Source organism: Fusarium solani, assembly GCF_023522795.1.
Source record: "Fusarium solani strain SB1 chromosome Unknown bctg00000007, whole genome shotgun sequence".
Lineage (NCBI taxonomy): Eukaryota > Fungi > Ascomycota > Sordariomycetes > Hypocreales > Nectriaceae > Fusarium > Fusarium solani.
The window spans coordinates 1862267-1883901 of NW_027072150.1; the positions used below are offsets into that span (position 1 = coordinate 1862267).

The following is a 21635-nucleotide window of genomic DNA, read 5'->3' on the forward strand; positions in this document are numbered from 1 at the left end:
CCATGAACCAGCAAAACCAGTTTGTTCTCCTATTGGTGTTCAAGTGGGCGGCGGCCTTGTATGATCCGCATGTTCGGACCTTGTTAACCTTGTCAAATTTCGAAAACACCTCAACTAGTTTAAAGGTGCCTTTATATTCGCTTCTTTTTGACGTTGTGGTTGAGCTCCTCCTGAGAACCCGTATGGATTCATAATGTCTTTGTATGTGTTATACATATAGAATATTTGCTTAGACTGTTGGATATAAAAGGGACGCTTATCTCACCTGTCTCCACTTGTTGTACAAATCACCTACCTTCTTGTGGCGTGAGGCCTGGAACAATACTCTCTGTTGCATCTCTACGACTAATACGAAGGTCGGTGGCTGGGCAAAGGCTTGCTCCTGTGGCTAATGTGTTTCTGTCTCTCGTTGTCTCGAGTAGGCTCGTCATAAGTCTTACAGCTGATTCTTGACCCTTGACTTGCCACCATCTCGGCTGAGCTCCGATACTCCATGCTCAGTGACCAGTTCTCCCGCAATTGTCTCCTTAGCAAGCTTCTGGTTCTCGTTCCAGTAGTAAAACATCAGCCCAGCAATAAGCACCACGCTTCCGGCATAAATACAGAGCACCTTGAGAAATCCATGGTAGTAGTACGGCGCATCGCTCTTGACAAAGATGTTCTGCCCGCACAAACCACCGAGGTTTGAGCCAGCGACAGCGAGGGCAAGGCCGATACATCGTTCCTGTGGATGAGCCGTGTTGACGCTGAACCAGGCATCGTTGATGCTCTGGGAGACTGCCATTCCAGAGGTGAGCACAGTGAGAATAGCGTACTTGAGCCACACATCGCTGCTCCTCACGACTGCATATTGAACTCCAGAAAAGATGATTGAGTAGACTGCGCAGATCAGACATAAAAGACCTCGGCGTGATGTCTTGTCGCTGATCCAGGCGACGGTGATGGCGAAGATGCAGACGCCGAAGTTGTGAACAGAAGAGAGGAACGAGGCAGTAGTGGCATCAAACCCCAGGTTCTTGATGATGGTGGGTGAATATACCCCGAGCCCTCCTTTGGGTGTGAGAGAAATAACATTGACGCCAAAATGGCCCCAGATGCGGAAGCTCGTGAATACAATCTGTAGGACTCTCTTGGGGCCGATGCCTTCGAGGCGGACCGTCTTGCGAGGGTCGTCGAGAATTACTCGATCGTTGAGGATACGGCGCTCTTCGGCGTTGAAGAAGTTGAGGCTTTGAAGACCGCAGAGAGGGGTAGTGTTGTCTGTTGATCGAGGCATCAAGAAGATGAACATGATCCCGACGACAAAGGTAAAGAGCCCATCGATAAGAAACAACCACTACGAGCAAGTTAGTGTCAGTGATGGTGTGAGTTACATGGCCAGGGGAGACATACCTGCCACTTCTGTAATCCCGATGACTCTGGAATTTTAAAGATGGCACCTGCAAGGAGGCCACCGATGCCACTGGAAAAGTAATTGCCAATGTACACCAGAGTTACTCGCATTGCCATCTCTCTTCTGGTATAAAACGACGCCAGAATGGTCAAGGATGCAGCGAGATATCCAGCCTCCCACATACCCAGAATGAACCTCGTCGCATAAAAGCCCGCCAGGTTATGAATCGCCGTCTGAGCTGTCGCAACGGTTCCCCAGGCAAAGATCTGGATGGTGAGCCAAAGAGCGGGTCCAATTCTTGAAAGAACCATGTTGAAGGGGATCTCAAAGACGACGATGGCGGCGAGCATGAGTTGGTTTCCATAGTTGACGTTGTTGTTGTCGATGCCAAGGTCTTTTGTGAAGCTTGTCGTCAAGGCGTAGGAGAGGTTTCCTTTGTCGAGCTGAAGAGCAAAGAGGCCTAACATGAGCATGGGCAGGATGGTAAAGTCAAGTCTAACATTGGTTAGTTGTCGGCCAGTGTTGAGGGGACGTGGATTGCACTGACTTTCTTCGTAAACTGGCTTCGGCTTTGGGAGTCCAATCGGCAACTATGAGAGCCTCCGAAGACGGTTGGTCATGGGGGATCTTCTCCGTTGACATGTTAGGCGAAGCTTCGACTGGAGTGGCGGCTTTTAGCTGGGTAGAAACTTGAGTGACCATTGTATTGTCGCCAGGCCTGAACACTTCTCGGGACTGACTGATCTGTTGTCTTGTCTGGTATAGATTGCCGACATCCGGCCTTCTATAAGTCCTGACTGCATTAGCCAAGACGCGATAGCTCAATCCTAGGTTGATGGCGCAATTCTTTGGTGTTGTTGTGGCATCGCATGGAAAACCCCAAACTCGCATCAATGTCAGTATCGGCAGCCATCGGCCATAGGAAGGTGGTTTCCGATGGCCGATGAACAGAATTGGAGATGAGCGATGGCATCAAAACGGTGGCAGATGACGCAAGATGGGGAATGGCGCTAAGGGTCACCCCAAGACTCAAGCAGATGCTTGATCTCAAGAGCCATATGAAGCACAAGAAGTTTCGAAGAGGTTTTTTGTATTGTTTATTCAACTTGTATTATTCTGGGAGTCAATTGACCGTGAATAAATGCTGGATCGAAGACAAGTCAACATCCCCAAAGATGCCAATCGCATCCAAGTTGAGGTCCGCATGCACAAAGGCTGCTTCCGAGTACCCATCCTCCAGGCGATATTCCGGGTAAGCATGAGAAGGGAACTCAAATTTGAGCTCCTTGAGAGAATGACCAAGTTTCTCAAAGGCGTTGCGGGGACTCTTGTCCTCAGCCGGAGAGCTGATGGCGCTTCTAGTGCTAGTGAAAGGTCCGGGAGTGCTTAAGACTTGCTCGACGTATTCCGAGACTGCCTCAATGATGGCGTCCAAGGTATCACAGTATTTGCGGATGGCCGGGTTCCGCTCCGCCGCGGCGTATAGTGATGATGAGCAAACGCGAAGGTCATTTGCTCTCGCTGGGGTCCAGAGACTGGGGACTTTGGATACAACATAACTTGTCATGTCAGTCTGCAGTCGTCCAGAGTTCATGTTCATAAACTCACCATATTGTAGTCCCAGCCACAAAGACCGAGTTGATCATGGTAAAGGAATACCCGAGACACCGCTTCAGACGAAGCTTCTTGAAGAGCTGACACACGCTGCCTGCCGCCTCCAGACAAGTCTTGATCAGGTAGTCCGAGTGATGCAACGTGGAAAGGAGTGGTTCGATAAGTATGCAAACTGATTTCTTTACATGTAACTGTAAAAAGTCGTAATCGGGAGAACTGTAGTCAGGTAAAGAGGCCTCGAACTGGTATAAACGGTCGAGGAGGGGAGGTATTTGCTCTCGGTCTATCGATTCTCGATCAACTCGGTATAGCTGAGTGAAAGCATTCGAGTTGATCCTGCCAAGCTGGATTATGGAGATAAAGACTCTTGTGTCGAGGGGTCTTTGCGATTCGCTTTGCGACTCTGGACGACCAACGCTGTCACTGCCTGAGAGTATTGAATGCGTCGTAGGTGGGGGTAGCTTTGCATCTATGTCGTGATCTGAAAGGCTGAAGGGGCGCTTGAGAGACCAGCAGATGTTTCTCTCTATGACATACACAGCCCAGAACAAACATCGATGCCGCTCGGCGCCACAGTAGAGAGAGTGGTGTAGTGATGTTCTCGATGCAGATCGGCGTCGATAGCTGTGCGGACAGCTGATCCGATGAGATACCAGACCTCGGAGGAGAAACAGGCGCGGAGCTTGTAGAGACAATCCAGAGAAGAACTTCAGTCTGGGTGGCCAAGTCCATCTCTTCGATTGAATCTCGGATCTCCAGTGCCCTGGTGAAGTAGGTTTCTGGCCGCGGTCCGGCGAAACACGGTGAGTTGCATGACTGCCGCTCCGATGGCACATGACATGTAAAGTCGGAGCAGCTTGATTCGATCCGAATCTGTCAATACTATACCGCCGGGGCCTTGCTCATTTGTCTGGAGGATCTCGGTGTAGTCGCAAAACGGAACGCGCCGGTGCATGCTCTCTCGATATGTCGTCAATATTTGCCGTCGAATCTCTGGATCTGTCTTCCATATCGTCTCCTGATGTGTCCCTTGTTGCTCATTACTGATAGCGACACTTCTCTGCTGAGAGTCTCTTGTGGTAGGTAATGTCGTAGAATTTCGGGAGAGAATCGTGGTGTTTGTCTCGTCCTCTCCTGTGGAGGTTCTTGAGTTGAGTTGTAGCTTGGATCCCAATCATCATCTTGCTGTGACAAGGTCGGGCTCGCCCCGTCATAAGTCGCTCGGCTAGATGCTTGGTTTTCCAATATTTCGATCCTGTTGAGAAGCTCCTCCTTCGAAAGAGTCCCCAGGCGTCTCATTGAGGGTGTGGAGATTCTGCTGCAAGGGATGTTGGCGGCTTCGCAGTTCGAGCACGCGGGGAAGCCGACACATCGTTGTTTTCGTCGGTGACAGCGGAGACAAGCCTTGACAGTCGCACCTCGCTTCTTTTGCACGCCGCCGGTCTCCATTGCGTTGCTACTTTTCCCGCCGAATGGTGAACACCAATCTTGTCTACTGTCGGGGCTATGGACTGTTTTGAGGGACGTTGGCGATGTCGCAACGAAGAGCCGAAATAGCGTCATTTGACCGCGATCACAATATGGGGCTAAACCTATTGAAGCAATGCTTTTATTTCTACCTATGGCCCTAAACCAATTGGACGTGAGAAACTCTTCCCCGCATTTTGTGGTGCTTCTAGCCGCAATTGTAACCATCCATCCTGGCTTCATCTGTATCTGTCTTCCACCTGCACGAGGTCACCTGTGCCCCGGTAGCTCACCCTCCCAATGGCTTCTCCCGCATGGTGAGAGTGACAACCAATGCCAAAGTGATGCATCCCACAGACAGAACTTTCACATAGGGAATTAGCACGCGAACTATCTCTTAGGTGTGAATTGACGTACTGTTCGAACAGGCAATCGCCCGGATATACGCCTTGGACACCAAAACCCACAGATGATCTGGGAGGTTCTGGGTATACTCGACGTTTGATGTTACGTTCTGAATGATCTTGACATAATTAGCACTTCAGTGGTGCAGAAAACATCTCACGTTTCAACATACCTCGTTTCGACCTTCGACCCCGCGTAAAAGTCTCTCAAGTCCATGTCTGAGAGCGTAGTTGATCGTAGCTGTGGATATGCTCGCACCCATCAAAACCCCAATGTTCTGCGCAAGAAACCACGATGCCCCAGCAATGGCAATCTCAGACCGGTCCAGAGACGCTGCAAGATGCACGAAAGTCGTGGATTGTATGACGCCCATACCGGTACCGGGTAGGGCGACAAGCAATGCGTCAAACCACCGTGTACTTCCTCTCCAGCGGAGAAAGATCAGAGAGAACCCAACTAGGCCGACAAGGTTTCCGAAAGCTGTCAGTCCTTTATACCGTTGTGTCTTGGTGATTAGTCGCTGGCTCGTGATTGTCCCGAATGCGTTGCCTACTACAACTGGGACAATGCGACTGCTACTAGAGGCAATGGACTCCCGCCCGATGACTTGGAAGTAAATGGGAATTGTGTAGAGCAACTGACATAAAATTAGCATCTATTGCGTCGCCCAAATTGCAAATGAGGGCTACAAACTCCAAATTGGCCAGCCGCCTGGAAGCAGACGATCGAGTACGATGTCAGAACCTCTCGTTTGAAAATGAGCTCTAGAGGTAAGATTGGCTCTTTTGCGTAATACTTTTCTATGGCACAGAAAAGGAATAGTGACAGCACAAATGCACCAACCAGGCTGTAGACGACGAGGCTCAGACCATGCTTGGTACAAAAGTCCAACGACAAAAGACCGGTGAGAACAGTAGCAACGAGCATTGCTGCGCCTGCAAAGTCGACTCGGGATATCTTGGACCCGGCGGGTTGTGAGTCCGCATCCTCTTGAAGGACTGTTTCCTTGGGCTCGGGTAGTTTCCAAAGCACAAGAGCAAGCCCAGATAACGCGACGGGAAGCTGGATAAGGAACGGCCTGCGTTGGAGTTAGTCCCGTCGACAGCTTGGGCACGCGCCTCTGGCAAACTCACCAACGCCAGCCAACGCTGCCAGCAAGCCATCCTCCAATCGGTCCTCCAAGGGACCGGGCTATTGTGGCCGTCAAGTTGACATAGCCTCGATACTGCGCCACTTTCGGCAGCGGAATCACGTCTATACACTTGAGCAAGCTGGTACGTAGCCAATCCGGGAGTGCAACTCACCAGCAACAATTATTGAAGTCAACGCAATCTTTCCAGCGCTTCCTATTCCGCTGATGGCGCGCCCTAGAAGTAGATGCCAGTAGCTCTGACCAACTGCGCTGTAAGAAAGAGTGAGTGTCGTTACCATCTTTGAGAGTGCTTGACTTACACGAGCAGGCAGCCTATTCCGAAGACAATCCAGCAAAAGACCAGGCAGACTTTTCTTCCATAAATATCACTCAGCTTCCCATACTATACACATAGTAAGCATGCATTTCTCAATAAGGCCTCCTGTTCTCACCAAGGGTTGGCTCGCTGACTGGGCCAGCGTGTAGATGGTCAAGAGCCACGCCGCAGAAGACAAGGCGTTGAACTCAGACGCGATGCGCTGATTAGTCGCAATTACAACAGAAGAAACGACGTTTGACAAGAAGATGCCTAGTATAATTCAGTAAACAAGGCTCTTTGGTGAAGTATGGAATACCTACCCGCCAGAAGGATCGGAAAGACCACCAACGTAATGTTTGACGCTGGTGTTTCATCTTCTGTAGTCTGTTAATGCAGGCCCGGTTTCTAGGATTTGTTCACCTACTATCATCATCACGATGAGGCGATAACAGGGGAGTTTGTTCGTCCACCTCAACGATCGTGTTGTTCTTTTGCGCAACCATATTGGCTATTCAGCAAAGGGAATAGCGTATTCGACTCTTGGGCTTGGGTGGACAATTCGGAGCAAAAGTATCTAGGATTCTGCAATATTTTTCGAATTGGAGAATGCCCTTGCTGTGTCCCTCACTGCCGACAGCTGTGGCACAAAATGACCTAGTAAAGCCAATGCAGCATCGGCTGCTATGGAACAAGGATGTCAAAAACCCGCCGCTCCGATGCAATCGGCGCCGGCCGACCGTCGGGCATCGGAGCCGTCGGCCCCATCGGAACTTGAGCGCATCGGCGATCGGAGTCACCCATCGGACAGGTTTCGATTGCACCATCGACCCTGCGACATTATTGAGTGGGCTCAATATCGAGGATATTGTCTAGCCTTATTTAGGTGATTTATGTAGAATTGGCAATTCAACTGGCGATGTCGATCTCACCACTAATTCCTCTACAACACTGCCCTCAACATGTTTGCACTCACGGCTGGGCTATTGCTCTTTGTGCAGGCCGCGCTATGCAGCCGGCGCAACATTGTCTTCATCTTGACCGATGATCAGGACTTGCATATGGAGAGTGTCCAGCACATGCCTCACCTTACGGTTCGTATCACATACCCAGCTGGACCGAAGTCAACTAACAAGTTATTCTAGAACCTGATCGTCAACGAGGGTACGAGTTACAACCAACACTTTTGTACCGTAGCGCTATGTTGCCCTTCTCGGGCTACTCTCTGGACAGGTCAAGCTGCTCACAACCACAACGTGACCAACGTATCCCCACCTCACGGAGGATATCCCAAAGTTGTCCAGCAAGGAATCAATGACGATAATCTCTTTGTTTGGATGCAAGAAGCCGGATACAATACCTACTACACTGGCAAGCTATGGAACTTTCACACCGTCGACAACTTCAACCAGCCCTATGCCAAAGGCTTCAATGGTTCTGACTTTCTTCTTGATCCGTTCACCTATCAATACTGGAACGCCAAGATTACACACAACGGTGAAGAGCCCGTGAGCTATGCAGGCCAGTACTCAACGGATGTCATCGCTGAGAAGGCTCTTGCTTGGCTGGATGAAGCTTTGGCAGAGGCGGACCCCTTCTTCCTGACAGTCTCACCAATCGCACCTCATTCCAATTGGGTCATTGATACGGAACGAGATCTCTCGTACTTGGAAGAACCGAAGTCTGCCCCGAGACATCAGCATCTGTTTTCCGACTATGTCATTCCCAGAGAAAAGAGCTTCAACACGGCGATCGACGGAGCAGCTGGTTGGGTTGGGGATCTGCCTCTACTGAACGAGACAACCTTGACGTATAATGATCACTATCAACGACAGCGACTTCGGGCGCTTCAGTCAGTTGATGAAATGGTATCTGAACTTGTTGGCCGTCTTGAGAAAGCTGGACAACTGGAGAATACATATATCTTCTACACAACAGATAACGGATATCACATCTCGCAGCACCGAATGAATCCTGGGAAAGAGTGTGGCTATGGTATGAATGCCACTTTTCTCGTGAAGAATTACGATGCTGATATTATTTAGACACTGATATTCACATTCCCTTTTTTGTTCGCGGCCCAGGTATCCCTGCGGGGGGGTCTGTCGACGTGGTCACCACTCACACAGACGTTTCCTCAACCCTTCTCCAAATCGCCGGCGTTGACAAGGATACCGATGGGGCCATCATGCCGCTGGGAGATCCAAAGATCCATGCAGGCAGACATGAGCATGCTGCGATTGAGTACTGGGGTGCCGTAAGTCGTTCCATCTTTTGTGAATACCAGATGCTCATTATTCTAGGCTGTCCCAGAGGGAATTTACGGCGGTCGCAGCGACCGGCATCGCGAGGCTGGCGTTTGGCAAAACGTTTATCTGAACAACACTTTCAAGGGGCTGAGAATTGTGGCGGAAGAGTACAGTCTTTACTACTCAGTTTGGTGTACGAATGAGACGGAGTTCTTTGACCTCCAGGTATGTGCCACCGAGCCAAGAAGAGGGAGAACGTACCTAATGATGACCAGTCTGATCCTCATCAAACTCTAAACATTGCAGCCTCCAGCAAGTTACGCTCAGAATATCAGCTTTCTGGTCGCCCCCTGGAGCAGGTACTCTTGCGCCTAAATGCCCTCATCATGGTCCTCAAGACGTGCAAGGGCCAGACCTGCATAAGGCCCTGGACAAGTTTGCATCCCGATGGAAGTGTAAACAGTCTAAAGTTGGCGCTTCAGAAAAGGTTTGATGATTTTTATGAGTCTCAGCCGCAGATGTGGTTTTTGGAATGCCCGGCAGCATACATCGCCGAGGTAGAGAACCAAGAACCTGTCAGCGCGTTCGCAGGAAGGTTGAATAAACAGGAGGCTGGGTTTGACTGGACAAGGCATTGGCAATATTTCACATAGAAGAAGTAAAAGAAAAGAAAGATTCTTCTTTTTCGTATTAATGGAAATAGTAATTTTGTAGGAATAAACTACGGAAACCATTCGCGAGTAACTGTTGGCACTTGACTCAATGCCGCACACATTCCTGCCACATTTATACCTCGGTATGTTCCTCTTGCTTACCATCACATTGCGTCTCGTGACAAAGTCCTTGTCTAGGACGGCCAAGGTTGATCGCCGCTTGCTGCCTAGAGCGCCCAAGCGAACTAAGTTAATCACGGCCCTTAACAGAGCCTCATTCTTCCCAAAAGGGGGCACTGCTTGGTACCTTCTCCACGGAGTTGTCACAAAGTGCTGCGAACTTAGGCGCCAAGCTGAGACACTATACTTTAATTTAGCGCCAAAGTCCATGCGTTGGGGGTCTCGAACATCAGGGCGGACTGTGGCTGCCAGCCATGGGAACTTGACGGTCCAGGTGACTGAGGCTCAGAGGCAAGCCACCCGAATATAAACGGAGAGAAATCGCTGCATAAGTGACAAGGATATTCCACGTTGGTTGCAGGTACAGTTCTCAGACCCAGTATACGACAATCCTTCTGATTTCACCAATTTACTTTCTTTGAAGTCCAACAATGACAGCTCAGCCAACACCAAGAGAGGAAGCTAACGAAGAAAGTGGAAAGGCCGAAGTTGCCAAGTTTATCTTCTCTCTCGTTGTTCTTGGACTTGCTGCAACCCTCGTTGCAAAGACTGACCACGGACAGCTAAGAGACGCCGCCATAGGCAACCTCGTCGTGGTGAGTCCTGCACTAATTCGTACACGGGAAAGTACCAGTCTCAGCTAATCCCGTTTTATATTTAGTCCATTGTATCACCGTTCACTGCAATTCGCCTTTCTCACGGCCATTGGACAGCCCGAGCACGATGGGGATTGGTGTTTGCTACACCCATGTGGCTCACAGCCTCTGTCTTCATGTTCATGGGGGCCGACACTACGGAGATTGACCTTTATCAAAGATCAATTCAACCTCGGACATCGAGATACTCGAATAGAAATTTGCCGCGAGGCGTGGGAGAATTGATCAAGGTTGGGGTTGAGTGGGCTGCGGAATTGGAGAGCATTGCATACGCTTGCGCCATCTTTTCCTTGCTTAATTTGTGAGCTTCTCTACATTTCCTCTTCCTCTTTGCTCTGTGTAGCGTTACAGAACTAATTATTTGTCTTGTTTTATAGTTTGACGTGCGTGCTTCAGTGGTGGTTCGATATAATAAAGGGAAAAAAAGAGCGAGAACTGGCGGCTGTGGCTGAAGTTGAGAACCGATCGAGGGACCGCCAAAGAGGAACTGGATAGGCATGTATGAAGATGGAGAGGATGTGAGTAGAGTAGTGATTTCTTGCCTTTTGTTGAATGGAGTTTTGCCTGCTCTACTCACTTGGATTGAATCTACACATGGCCTGTGTAAATGTTGGAAACTCTAAACCAATTGCTACAATATTAAGTATTTCCATGTTTTCCATTGCCGCCGAGGGCCCGATGGCAGGCATGAATATAAATAGGTCGTCGAAGGATCCATGAAGGTTCGATCTGGGGAATCACTCGGTGTCTCATTGTACTATCTGCCTCTGAGGCCAGGATATCCACCCAGTATAGTTCGAGTCAAGGTGCGGCTGGATACCCTCTATAATATGATGTGCCCATCCTTTCATAAACCAAAAGCATTCCACAGTCTGGATCAGAACTGCAAAATGGCCCAAAAGTAAAAGAGCCTGAGGTATCATGTTGTTGACTTGGTGAAGGAAGTCATCCTCCAAAAGCCATAGCCAGCGCATGACAATGTGCATCTTTCCATGGGTCTCGCTCTTGGGCTCTTCAGCAGTTCCATATACACCACGGAAACAATCGATGAGTCCTTCGCAGATTCCTTTGAGATTCTCGAGCCCTGGTTCTTTGCAGCCGCCGATAAGTTCGCCCAGGCTGGACATTGGTCCTTCCCACGGTATGTATCCTTGTTTGTCCTCTATCGGCGGTAGCTTTGTTGTAGTTTCTGGAGGAAAGGGGCCGAGAATACCAGAGAATATTGCTGGTAGACCCATAGTCTCAATGACAATGCGCACTCCTCGAAAAAGATTCCACCAAGCAACCTTGGTCCCCTCGGCAACAAGAAGGAAGTGATTCTTTTCTGGCGGTTTCGCAAAGGTATAATTACAAACCAGAACGGTCGCTATGTATAGCGCCGAACAGTTCTTTCGACTGACATGGGGAAGAAGCTCTGTAACTTGACGCAAAGCTACAGAAGCATGAGCCTCGGCGAGCTCTTCGTACTTACTTGCCTCAATGGCTCGTAGCCGTGATAGATGAAGTGCTGAAATGGCAAGCATGAGTCGGAGGATATAATGATGCTCAAAAGCGAGACGCGGCACTTTGTCACGCCAGAGGACGTCATCTCCAAGTGTTAGTGAGGTGGTGGTGATGAAGTGGTAGAAGAGCTGCATCTCTTGAACATTCAAGGGCACCTCGGGCCCGGGTGCGGATAAGTCGGGTTCGCGTAACTCGGACAGGCCATGTACCGATTTAAGAGCCTGATCATCAGGACTTGAAGTCCACTTCAGGGGCCTACCACGTCTCCTCGGGGCATTAGTAGCCGGCAAGGAGGCAGATGCGTTGGCGGGATCAAAATCGCAAGGGATCGAGCAGCGAGAGCAGTTGCCGCAAACGGGCTTGTTCTCGTCACACTGTGCGCGTGTCAGAATGCCGGGCTGCAGAGAGCCTTGGCCTGCAGGAGGACCTCACCTTGACCCTACGCTGCTTGCAGTTGCGGCAGCCGTTGCGGGACTTCTTGTGCGACCTGCGCTGTGTGGGACGGCATGGACACCGCGAGGAGGAATGCACATGGTCGATAGGTTGACCTTCGCTCATGGTGGCGGGCGGGCGGGCGTTGGTTGGACAAGGGGGGTGATGGTTATTTGCATCAGCAGAAGCGAGAGAAGAAGTACGATAAATCTAAACATGAGGTGAGACACTCCACATTGAGGGAATGGAACAACTTGCCTCCACTTGACGGTTGCACTGACTCGCATGATGAAAGGGAGAGGCAGGGGCGCCGAGAGAACTGCCGGGGGTTGAGGAGGCTAATTTCCAGCTGCTTGGATGGGATGTGGATTACGTATGCAGGGTAGACTAGCTGAGTGGTCGCATTGGTTGTCGGGGTGGTGTGGGTGGTCCTATTTATCGTGTTCAATACGATATTAAATACGACAACTGCTTCCCCAGGCCAAGACCGGTCATAGCAGCAAATATTAGGCTTTTTTTCTCTTGGTCTTGCCGTTGTAATAATCCCGAAATGACGTTTCGTGCAGACGGGCCCATTTCTTAGTTCCACTTGGTATTCTTTCAGACAAACTACCCGTAGTTGTCGTCATTGACAGATATTGTGTCCGACGAGCCCCAAGGCACAATTATTATATAAAAGTCAAGGTGTATGAACCTAGAAGAGAAAATGGTCACTGTCTTAGATCAGCAGTTTATCATGGCCTCCCTCTCCGCAAACATGACCCGCTGCGTCGCCTCGACCTTTGCAACCCCGACACTCCTCGGAGCAGAGTTTTTGTCTATCGAGGCTACTGTCGTGCCCAACTACAGTTTCGACGTTCCCAAGGGATGGACTTTCTCGCAGCCGGCTTTGAACGTCGAGAATGTCACTTTTTGCAACGTCACCGTCACGTACACGCATCCAGGCCAAAACGATACCTTGCATGTTGAAGCATGGCTACCCACTGAGGAGAATTACAATGGAAGACTGCAGGCTCTTGGAGGCTCGGGATGGACTCCCGGACGGTATATCTTGACCTACGCGGGAATGATCAATGCCGTTGCCAATGGCTTTGCCTCTGTCACCACCGATGCTGGAATTCCCGACTCCCCGAACCCTTTGGATTGGCTTTTGACTAGCCCTGGAAGCCTCAACACCAACGCTTTGCAGAACTTTGGCCAGGTTTCTCTCAACGACGAGGTGAGTGTACTCTCCTACTAATCCAATCCGTTCTCTGGATGCATATTAACTAAATGTTTCTAGGCGGTTCTTGCCAAGTCACTCATCAAGAGTCTATATGGCAAAGCTCCATCATATTCCTACTGGAACGCCTGTTCACAGGGCGGCCGCCAAGGAATGAAGCTTGCCCAGCAATATCCTTCTGCATATGACGGCATCATCGCTGCTGCACCCGCCATCAACTGGGCCGAGTTTTACATCAACTCAATCTGGCCGAGCTTCTACATGGAAGTCACTCAGCAGTTCCCTCGCGACTGTGAGCTGAATGAAATCACCTCGCTCGCCATCTCAGCCTGCGATAAGCTGGATGGAGTTGAAGATGGCCTCATCGGCGACGTCGACGACTGTCGCAAGAAGTTTGACCCCTTCAAGCAGGTTGGCAAGTCATTCAACTGCTCAACCACTGGTTCGAAGCTCAAGATCAGCCACGCCGCTGCAGCAGTTGCCAACGCTTCATGGAGTGGTCCACGGTTCTCGAATGGAAAGTTTTTGTATCACGGCTACGACATTGGCGCCGACCTCCCTACCATCGCTCCGACAAACTGCACGGGAAAAGTCTGTACGAGCGCTGGTCGAGCAAATGTTGTCTTTGCCTACCAGGCTTTTGTCAAGAAGGATGCCACGGCTACTCTCATCAACATTACCCACAATGAATTTGACACCATTTACAAGGCTGTCAAGCAGGTCTTTGCCTCGAATCTCGAGACAAACGAGATTGATTTGCGTGATTTCAGAGACGCGGGAGGCAAGCTCCTTACCTATCATGGACTGGTAAGGATACTACTCGGCCGATTTGTACGAACAGACCAGCTAACATTTCTCAGGCTGATCAAAGCATTTCTCCCGGAGGCACCCTGAGCTACTACAAGCAAGTGTCCGAGTTTGTCGGCAACATCACTTCCTTCTACAAATACTACCGCGTTCCTGGTCTTGGACACTGCTGGGGTGGTAACGGCGGTCAACCCGAGGCTCTCTTCTCCCAGCTCCAAGCCTGGGTTGAAAATGGCACAGAGCCAGAGTACACGCCCATTGTCGTGACGAAGCCAGACAACTCGACTCAGCAGCAGATTCTGTGCCCTTACCCTCAGAAGCCTCTGTTTGATGATTCCTGCACTAAGGCCAACTCGACGGCGTGTTGGTCTTGTAAGAAATAGTGGGTAGATTTGCCACCTGTGTGCAAACGATACAGGGGCTTTCAAAGGACTGAATCAAACTGCCTCTCCGTCTGTTATCGGCACTTCATATATTGTTTTCTACTGTTGGGTTTACTACGTACGTGGCCATTCACCTCTTCATGTTTTTCATATTATTATTCTCATAGATTTATAAATATAACTATGCTTTGACGTAACTTTAGCCGCCTGAGGCGACTTATGACCTACTGTCACTACGCAACTCTGCATTGAACCTGTTTGGCCTCCTTGCTAGTTGACTTAAGAATATTCTCTCCATAGCGATCCTTACAGAGTAAACACTGACAGACAAAGTATCTGATAATACTATTCCAAAGCCATAATGAAAAACACATGGTAGCATTAAAACCCAATGTATAAAATGGCGTAACCTAGGTAGTTAACGATCCTCGTCCGGAGCTAGGAGAATGCACGCTCCCTTTTAGCACACATTCAATGATCTAATAGGGTTTTAAAGTCGTCATTCAGTGATAGCCTGATTTAACAAGATCCTCTACTCTGTCTGGTGAGAGAATAGTGTAGCAACGTTGACTGTGGTCTGTTGTCTGACTAACTTATAGAAAACCCAGAAAGTATAGTACTCAACCCGCTCTTTCTTTTCCGGATCGGCAAATACCGACGGACCTCTTTTCTCCAGTCCCCACTCATGATGTGTCAAGGTCCCTTAATTCAGTACCCATCAATACTTTGAGCCATGGAACAAATACATCGACTTGGCTTAACGGTCCCTGCCCCGAGAATGGCCTAGTACCCCGGGCCTTTCAGGAGAGTCGTCCGTGCTTGCTTGAGAAGGGGCGAATTCTTTGGGGAGCATCACTCAGCCACTCTCTACGTTGCAGACTGCAACTGCAGTATAGTCAAGAGCCATGAGAGGTGGTTGTGAGAATCGTTCCAGATGAAAATGGGGCTATAGACTACCCACAACGCTACTCACATAGCATGGAAGAGAGATGCACAACTAGGATTGGTCACATCGTAACTCTGACATCTTGGCTCATCTAATGGTTCGTGAGATGCTCTGTGCGCCATCATACTGAGGCTGATCGTCCGGCCAGGTTGACGGGACCGGCGTCACCGACTGTTGAGCACGGCATTTGACGAAAAGGAAATAAACGGGAATTTAACTCTACCAAGGAGGAAATGACGATTCTGGGAGTTCAGCTACACTCGGAGGCCTCTCCGCAACTGGTCATTGTGGGTCCTTGTCCGGCTTGAGAAGTTAAATCGTATTCGATACGATTATTTGACCCTTTTTCTTGTCTGCACGACAGGTGACGTTTGATTATAAAACTGTTACTTCTCGACTCTTGATTGTGGCTTTATTTCCGTCTGTTCCATTATCGTCACTCTCTTTCTTCTCGCATTCAATACTTACCTTTGACTACCTTTCTTGTCACTCATTTCTTTTAGCAGCGCTACTGCAATCATGTCCCACAATCAAGAGTGGCAGGGCAGCCTCTGCGACTGCTCACCTTGCGATTCCTGTCTTCTCAGCACCTTTCTACCATGCATTCGTAAGTCAAGCGCCCAATATCGACGCGGCAACATCTAAGCGCAGCATTATCCAGTCTTTGGCCGCACTGCCCACCGCATGCGAAATGCCCCTAATGTTCCCGTCGAGAGCACCAACTCGGATTGCATGATTTTCTGCGGCATTCAGTCTTTCACTGGCTGTGCTTGGATGTGAGTCTCTTTTTACCTTCAACTCTACCATATACCTTCTAACGTAGAATAGTTATAATATGATGAGACGTGGGGAGATCCGCGAAAAGTATGGCATCGAGGGAAGTGGTATGGGCGATTGCTGCACCTCATTCTGGTGTCTCTGCTGTGCTCTGGTGCAACAGGACAAGGAAGTTCGGGCGAGACAGGCCCAGGGCCCTAACGATCAGGGTTACCAGCCTGTCAAAGACGGCATGCACATGCCATAAGCCTTTCGATGGATTTCGGTGATTTTGGTTTATACAAACAGGGCGTTGAGCATAGTTCAGAAATGCTGTCGATTAATATTCTACTTGGTTGCCGAACTGTGTTTTTGAGATTTCAGTAGAGCTAGCTTCTAGGTTACTGCTAAAAAGTAGGGGTAGAGGGTACAGCTAGGTTAGTTGTGACTCCTTTATCTCTCCCCCTTCTCAACGGGTAGTTCGGACATGTTGCATATATGTCAAAACCACCTTACTCATACGCTCTCCTCCAAATCAGTCTTCCACCATCCAAATCCGTGGTCAAGGCTATTCTCCCGACTTCCTCCAAAGACTGAACATCACGTATTCGAACCTCGGTTTTCTTCAACCTGCTCAACCGGTCCGAACCACTCTCCCCGGTATGATCCTGAGGCACGTCGATAAACGGCGAGTCCCTTGTCAACCCCGCCACGCTGTTCAAGAAGTCGGGAGCAGTGACAATTGCGCGAATGCCAACGTTGGCGATGGCGGTAACAAAAAGTACTATCGTCGAGAATAGCCAGACGGAGAACCAGGGCTTGTGGAGGGCGTAAACGCTCTCTGTGAACTCAGACCATGTTGCGGTTGTGTTCTTCCACATGATATTACGGTTCTTGAGGCTCGTACCATCTGCACCTGTGAGGACGGTGGAATTGAACGTGGCCGTCACAAACGTGTTTAAGGCGGTAGCAAATCGGGCTTCGAATGCATGCAAAGGAACATTAGTAAAACAGCCCGGGGAGCCAGTCGGTAAGGCCATGCGTCCAAGAGTCCTGGGTGGATCCTTGAGATATATCTCTATCAAGCCAGGTCTTCCTATATCATAATCCGAGGTCGTGAAAGGAAACTCCCAGGTGGTGCCCCTGAGAATGGCGTAGTTGGATAGAGCTGTCAGATTGCCAGACATGGGAAACCCTGGTGTGTGTCGAATCCGAGCAGCTCTACAGTTCTGGTCATCCAATGCCGTCAATCTCGTGCAGCGAACCTGGACGTCTACGTAGGACGTGCTGACATCGCATGTACGCAAGAAGACCCTGTTGTAAAAGGGTCCCTCGCAGTCTCCCCCAAGAACAAGCTTCAGCTTGGTGGTAGGCTCGGTATCATTGATGGGGTAATATGAAAGCCAAGCATGTTCTTCAATGATCTTGGTATCGTTGACCGTGTCCAAGAAAATGTTGGGCCAGGTTCTTATTGGGAAATTACTTTGATACTGGGAGGTGAGGTCATCGCTCACGTTGTGAAACCGAAGCTTTCGTGCTGTAGGGGTGAGCCAGGTCGACCCGTTAAAGGGTTTTCCGCACGAGAGCGTCATGTAATGGGATCGTACTATCATGGTGGAGTTGCCAGCTCGAGATGTCGAGCCCCCACGGATAGGGATACCGATAAATGACGCGTACGATACCACCCTATCGGTGGGAACTTCAACCCAGGCTTGCGGACGGTCGGGATCGTAGTGTGGCAGTAGCTCCAGGAACGGGACCCGTACATTGCGCCACAGATCTTGCTGCACAATACGGGCCGCTTGCCACCTGCCCCCAAGACTCTGGACAGCGCTGTCGAAACCGTCGCTAGAACCATTGGCATGAGAAAGCAACACATCTGGCGTTGAAAATACTGCAGCGACGTTGTTTCTCAGGTTGAAGATAAACTCCTCCCGTACGGCTGCCCCCAGGAATGGGCTCCTGTCACCTTCAGAGTTACCCTGATACAAAGGATTCATATCAGAAATGTTACTGCCGAGATAGTGCATAGCAGGAATCTGTATGGTGGTAGAATTCGGGAACAGGCCGATAGACCGGACAGCGGCTTGTCCTCCAAGAGGACTGAGACACCAGATGGCGACAATAGCGAATGTCCAGACGTGGGTACCTCCAAATAAGGCCAAGTTTATGAATGCCGAGATAGTGGTCTGGCTGGTCGAGAGAAACTCCAGGGCCCCGAGAGTTGAACCTTTTTCGGCACGGTAGAGCGCCAGGGTCTTGAGAAATGGCCCAAGAACTGCCGCGAACGAGATAGGCCAGAGTGTTGAAGCAACTTGGAGGGCTTCTCGTACGTCATTGCCAAACGAGCTCTCTTTCTGGTTGTGGAGAGATGCCACAATACCCAGCAGCACTGAACCTAGGTTAGTTTGCAATTAACGAGGGGCATGAGGACATGGTACCAGTATATAGGATAGGAATCGTGAGTAAGACTCCTGGAACTCCGATTGTCCAAAACCGAGAGGGTGATTGCTCCTTCAAGGTTCTATGCGGCTTTTTTTGAAACTCGCTGCTGGCATCATTGTCCTGCCCTGGCGTCTCCGCGTCGGACGCGAGGTTTTGCAACTCAACGTAAGATGGGCGAGGCATCGTTGGGCGGGTAGTTGTCCAGGGCAAGGCGAGTGATGAGTGGGAAAGAGGCCGGAAAGGTGGCGTTGCCGAGGCGTCGTGATTTACTCCGCACTTGAAGCAGAAAAATGGTCGGCTCAGCTTTGCCAAGAGAAATGACGCCTGTGTGCGGTTGACAGGGGGCGAGGGCTGTTGGTCCTGCGATACTCCTGCAGCAACAGTCTTTTTGACGAATGAGCGGCTGCCGAATAAGGGTTTTGTGTTTCAGAGAGATTACAAAGGACCCAGTCGTTGGTCGATACGTATCGTTGTTCTCGAATGGGCCGTTCTGGCCGCTTTTCGAGAATGGGCAACGGAGATACCAGAGCTGTGCAAAAGTAATGTGCCGCCAGGGACAGAAGCGCTGTGGCAGAGGAGTTGAGTTTGGTCGTGCTGGATGAACCTGATCTCACATCTAGATTTCAATAAAGCCAGTTGTGCCATCAGTCTGACAGTGCCCTTCGATGCTCCCATCATCGTTAGGGCTAGGGTTATCATGCCTCGGAAAGTTGAACTCCTCAGGTTGATCACTCAGGATGAGCAGTACGAGCCTAAGAGTGGGCGGACAGGCTAGACACAGTATCTTTATCGGATTAGTTGGGTCATATATCTAGCCATGTGTGGGACAAAACGCACCAAGTGTTTCTTGTTGAAGCATCTGAGGAAGACATAAGGCAATCATTGAACGGCGAGAGCCCATCTGCTGGGAACCGCGTGCCCAACTCGATGAGACGATAATTCAGTACCTTTAAACTGGTGTGTTTGACGGAGTTTCATTGGTCGGAATAGGTCTTTCAAAGCAGTCTAATTAACTAAGGACCTATACTATGATCACATTAAACCACCAAGTCCTACCCACGAACTCACCCTACAATCCTTCAAACGAGCCCGGAAAGCCCAAGCCCACCTCTCGCTTCTTTCTGATTTTCTGTCATCCGGACCTTCAATAGAGACACAAAGTCTTGCTGGCCCTGCAGTTTAGCTATGTCCAACGGGGTACCGCCTTTCAGATTCTTTGCCGTCCTTGAAATTCGCTGTTTGAGTAGCAACTTCCCAATGGGGACCCAGCCTTTCATTGCGGCCATGTGAAGCAAGTTATTAGATCCGCTTGCCTGAACATGAGGGTCTGCTCCGTGATCCAGAAGTAGTTGAAGGACTTCTTGATGACCATTTAATATCGCGTAGCATGCTGCAGTGAACTGGTCTGGACCACTTGCGTCAACATTTGCCCCAGCCTTGATCAATCGCGAGATGCAATCACAACTCCCTCTCGCAGCTGCAACCATCACAGGGGTATGCCGTTCCGTATTGCGGATATTGGCAGATGCCCCGTGTTGGAGGAGAAAATCCAGAACTGGCAGGATTCCATGATAGGCAGCCACGTGAAGGTACGGATGATGTGTCGATGGCATTCCGTCAATGCCTGCGCCCTGACCGACGAGTAACCTGGCCATGTCGAAATCTTGCTTGCCAAGCGCGACCTCTAAAGGACGAACCCCAGCTGCATTCGGTTTATCAATGTCGAACCCCTTTCTTTGCAGCCAGGGCACCACTTTCTGGTGGCCATATCCCACTGCCAGGTGCAAAGCCGTTTGTCCGAGCCCATCCGGGAAATCTAGTTCGACCTGGGCTTCAAACATGGCTTCGAGCACTTGCAAGTCCCCTTGTTGTGCCGCCAGATGAACTGGCGTCGCACCAAAGTTGTCTTCCATTCGAGCATTGACTTGAGCGCCGCGATTGATGAGCTTTCGTACTATGCCGGGGCTTTTTCTCGCAGCTGCTAGATGAAGGGGTCTCGGCCAGGACTTGCCCGTACCCAAGTCTTGGACGTCAGCGTCAGTGCTGCATGTGAGAATGAGTTCGACAACGAGCTCGGGGCGCATTTCCGCTGCTACCATAAGCGGCGTGCAGCCTCTATCATCCCGTATGCCGAGGTTGATGCCTGGGTGCTGCAGGAGAAGCCGAACAATGTCGGCGTGGGATCAAAATGCGGCCTGGTGCAAAGGGGTCTGATGGGATGGGCCAACAGCATTGACGTCGGCGCCATTTGCGAGCAACTCGGCCACAATGTCTTTGTACCCAAGAGCTGTGGCCCAAACTAGAAGTGGCTCTTGACCATAGTCGGCAATATTTGGATCGGCATCCTGTTACAGCAGAAGCTGTATGGCTCCAAACTGAGCGTTCTCAGTCGCTTCGCGGAGAGGGGTGCGTTCTTCAATGTTGTTATTGACATCGAAGCCGTTCTTTATGATCTCCTTCATAATTTTCGTCTTGCCCAGCTTTGCAGCAGTATGCAATGCCTTGCTGCCCGACATCTCGGTGCAAGAGTCGACTCGCTTCTACCATCTTTTCAGCCAGAGCACGACATTGTTCTCGTCCCCGCGTGTCACAGATTGGCAAAGGCCTCTGTCAAGACTTTCAAGTCCCTTCTGATCGGGCACGGTGTCTAGAGTCCAATAGTAAGCGGCCGCCTGGTAAATGATGGGAAGCTTGCATACCATGGTGACCATCATCAGGCTCCACCCCAATAGGGACAGACATGATGGGAAACTCACTCCCGAAATCATCGGCGCAGTAGAGGCAGTGGTACATATGCCCGTCCTCCTCGTCTTTACAATTCGTGATTCTAAACAGCAACTCATCGGCTGTCCCTCTCTCATCAACCTTCATTGAGATGAGTTGTTCCGTCCACAAAAGGGGCTTGGTTTCTCAACCCGGATCCAACTTTCGCAATTCTCGCATCCAGAGTATATAGGCGTCGTAGTTCTCCCTCGGGTTTCTACCATTCGATCCATTCGATTCGAAGAACTGGAACTTCTCTTCCAAGGATCTCCCTTTTAAAATGGTCTTGATTTCCCCTGTTAGCATTTATCAT

The 21635-nt window shown here is 50.1% G+C and overlaps 9 protein-coding genes across 9 annotated transcripts; 4 read left to right on the top strand and 5 right to left on the bottom strand.

The window, feature by feature from the left end:
- Window positions 1-436: 436 nt before the first annotated feature.
- On the bottom strand, window positions 437-2095 carry MRS44_011486 (uncharacterized protein; the record flags this gene model as incomplete). Its single annotated transcript, XM_046270706.2, has 3 exons — window positions 437-1336; window positions 1393-1888; window positions 1941-2095. 3 exons carry the CDS (start codon window positions 2093-2095, stop codon window positions 437-439), a joined length of 1551 nt encoding a protein of 516 aa, XP_046134802.2.
- A 421-nt stretch (window positions 2096-2516) lies between these two features.
- MRS44_011487 (uncharacterized protein) lies at window positions 2517-6833 on the bottom strand (the record flags this gene model as incomplete). Its single annotated transcript, XM_065619753.1, has 14 exons — window positions 2517-2952; window positions 3002-3507; window positions 3545-3770; window positions 3808-4152; window positions 4200-4593; window positions 4892-4997; window positions 5052-5516; window positions 5573-5957; window positions 6013-6133; window positions 6184-6281; window positions 6332-6414; window positions 6464-6600; window positions 6651-6707; window positions 6755-6833. The coding sequence occupies 14 exons, from the start codon at window positions 6831-6833 to the stop codon at window positions 2517-2519; spliced, it is 3438 nt and encodes a 1145-aa protein (XP_065475825.1).
- Window positions 6834-7289: 456 nt separating this feature from the next.
- On the top strand, window positions 7290-9229 carry MRS44_011488 (uncharacterized protein; the record flags this gene model as incomplete). The annotated part of the gene is made up of 5 exons (XM_046270732.1): window positions 7290-7421; window positions 7473-8322; window positions 8373-8584; window positions 8631-8801; window positions 8852-9229. 5 exons carry the CDS (start codon window positions 7290-7292, stop codon window positions 9227-9229), a joined length of 1743 nt encoding a protein of 580 aa, XP_046134799.1.
- A 611-nt stretch (window positions 9230-9840) lies between these two features.
- On the top strand, window positions 9841-10370 carry MRS44_011489 (uncharacterized protein; the record flags this gene model as incomplete). The annotated part of the gene is made up of 2 exons (XM_065619754.1): window positions 9841-10005; window positions 10071-10370. 2 exons carry the CDS (start codon window positions 9841-9843, stop codon window positions 10368-10370), a joined length of 465 nt encoding a protein of 154 aa, XP_065475826.1.
- A 444-nt stretch (window positions 10371-10814) lies between these two features.
- Window positions 10815-12126, bottom strand: MRS44_011490 (uncharacterized protein; the record flags this gene model as incomplete). Its single annotated transcript, XM_046279975.1, has 2 exons — window positions 10815-11942; window positions 12001-12126. 2 exons carry the CDS (start codon window positions 12124-12126, stop codon window positions 10815-10817), a joined length of 1254 nt encoding a protein of 417 aa, XP_046134798.1.
- A 610-nt stretch (window positions 12127-12736) lies between these two features.
- Window positions 12737-14690, top strand: MRS44_011491 (uncharacterized protein; the record flags this gene model as incomplete). The annotated part of the gene is made up of 5 exons (XM_065619755.1): window positions 12737-13219; window positions 13283-14029; window positions 14083-14401; window positions 14448-14530; window positions 14616-14690. 5 exons carry the CDS (start codon window positions 12737-12739, stop codon window positions 14688-14690), a joined length of 1707 nt encoding a protein of 568 aa, XP_065475827.1.
- A 1187-nt stretch (window positions 14691-15877) lies between these two features.
- On the top strand, window positions 15878-16382 carry MRS44_011492 (uncharacterized protein; the record flags this gene model as incomplete). Its single annotated transcript, XM_046283342.2, has 3 exons — window positions 15878-15965; window positions 16020-16134; window positions 16187-16382. 3 exons carry the CDS (start codon window positions 15878-15880, stop codon window positions 16380-16382), a joined length of 399 nt encoding a protein of 132 aa, XP_046134796.1.
- A 244-nt stretch (window positions 16383-16626) lies between these two features.
- MRS44_011493 (uncharacterized protein) lies at window positions 16627-20643 on the bottom strand (the record flags this gene model as incomplete). The annotated part of the gene is made up of 4 exons (XM_046272636.2): window positions 16627-18506; window positions 18556-18962; window positions 19397-19418; window positions 19668-20643. The coding sequence occupies 4 exons, from the start codon at window positions 20641-20643 to the stop codon at window positions 16627-16629; spliced, it is 3285 nt and encodes a 1094-aa protein (XP_046134795.2).
- Window positions 20644-20907: 264 nt separating this feature from the next.
- MRS44_011494 (uncharacterized protein) lies at window positions 20908-21301 on the bottom strand (the record flags this gene model as incomplete). The annotated part of the gene is made up of 3 exons (XM_065619756.1): window positions 20908-21099; window positions 21151-21206; window positions 21259-21301. The coding sequence occupies 3 exons, from the start codon at window positions 21299-21301 to the stop codon at window positions 20908-20910; spliced, it is 291 nt and encodes a 96-aa protein (XP_065475828.1).
- Window positions 21302-21635: the final 334 nt, after the last annotated feature.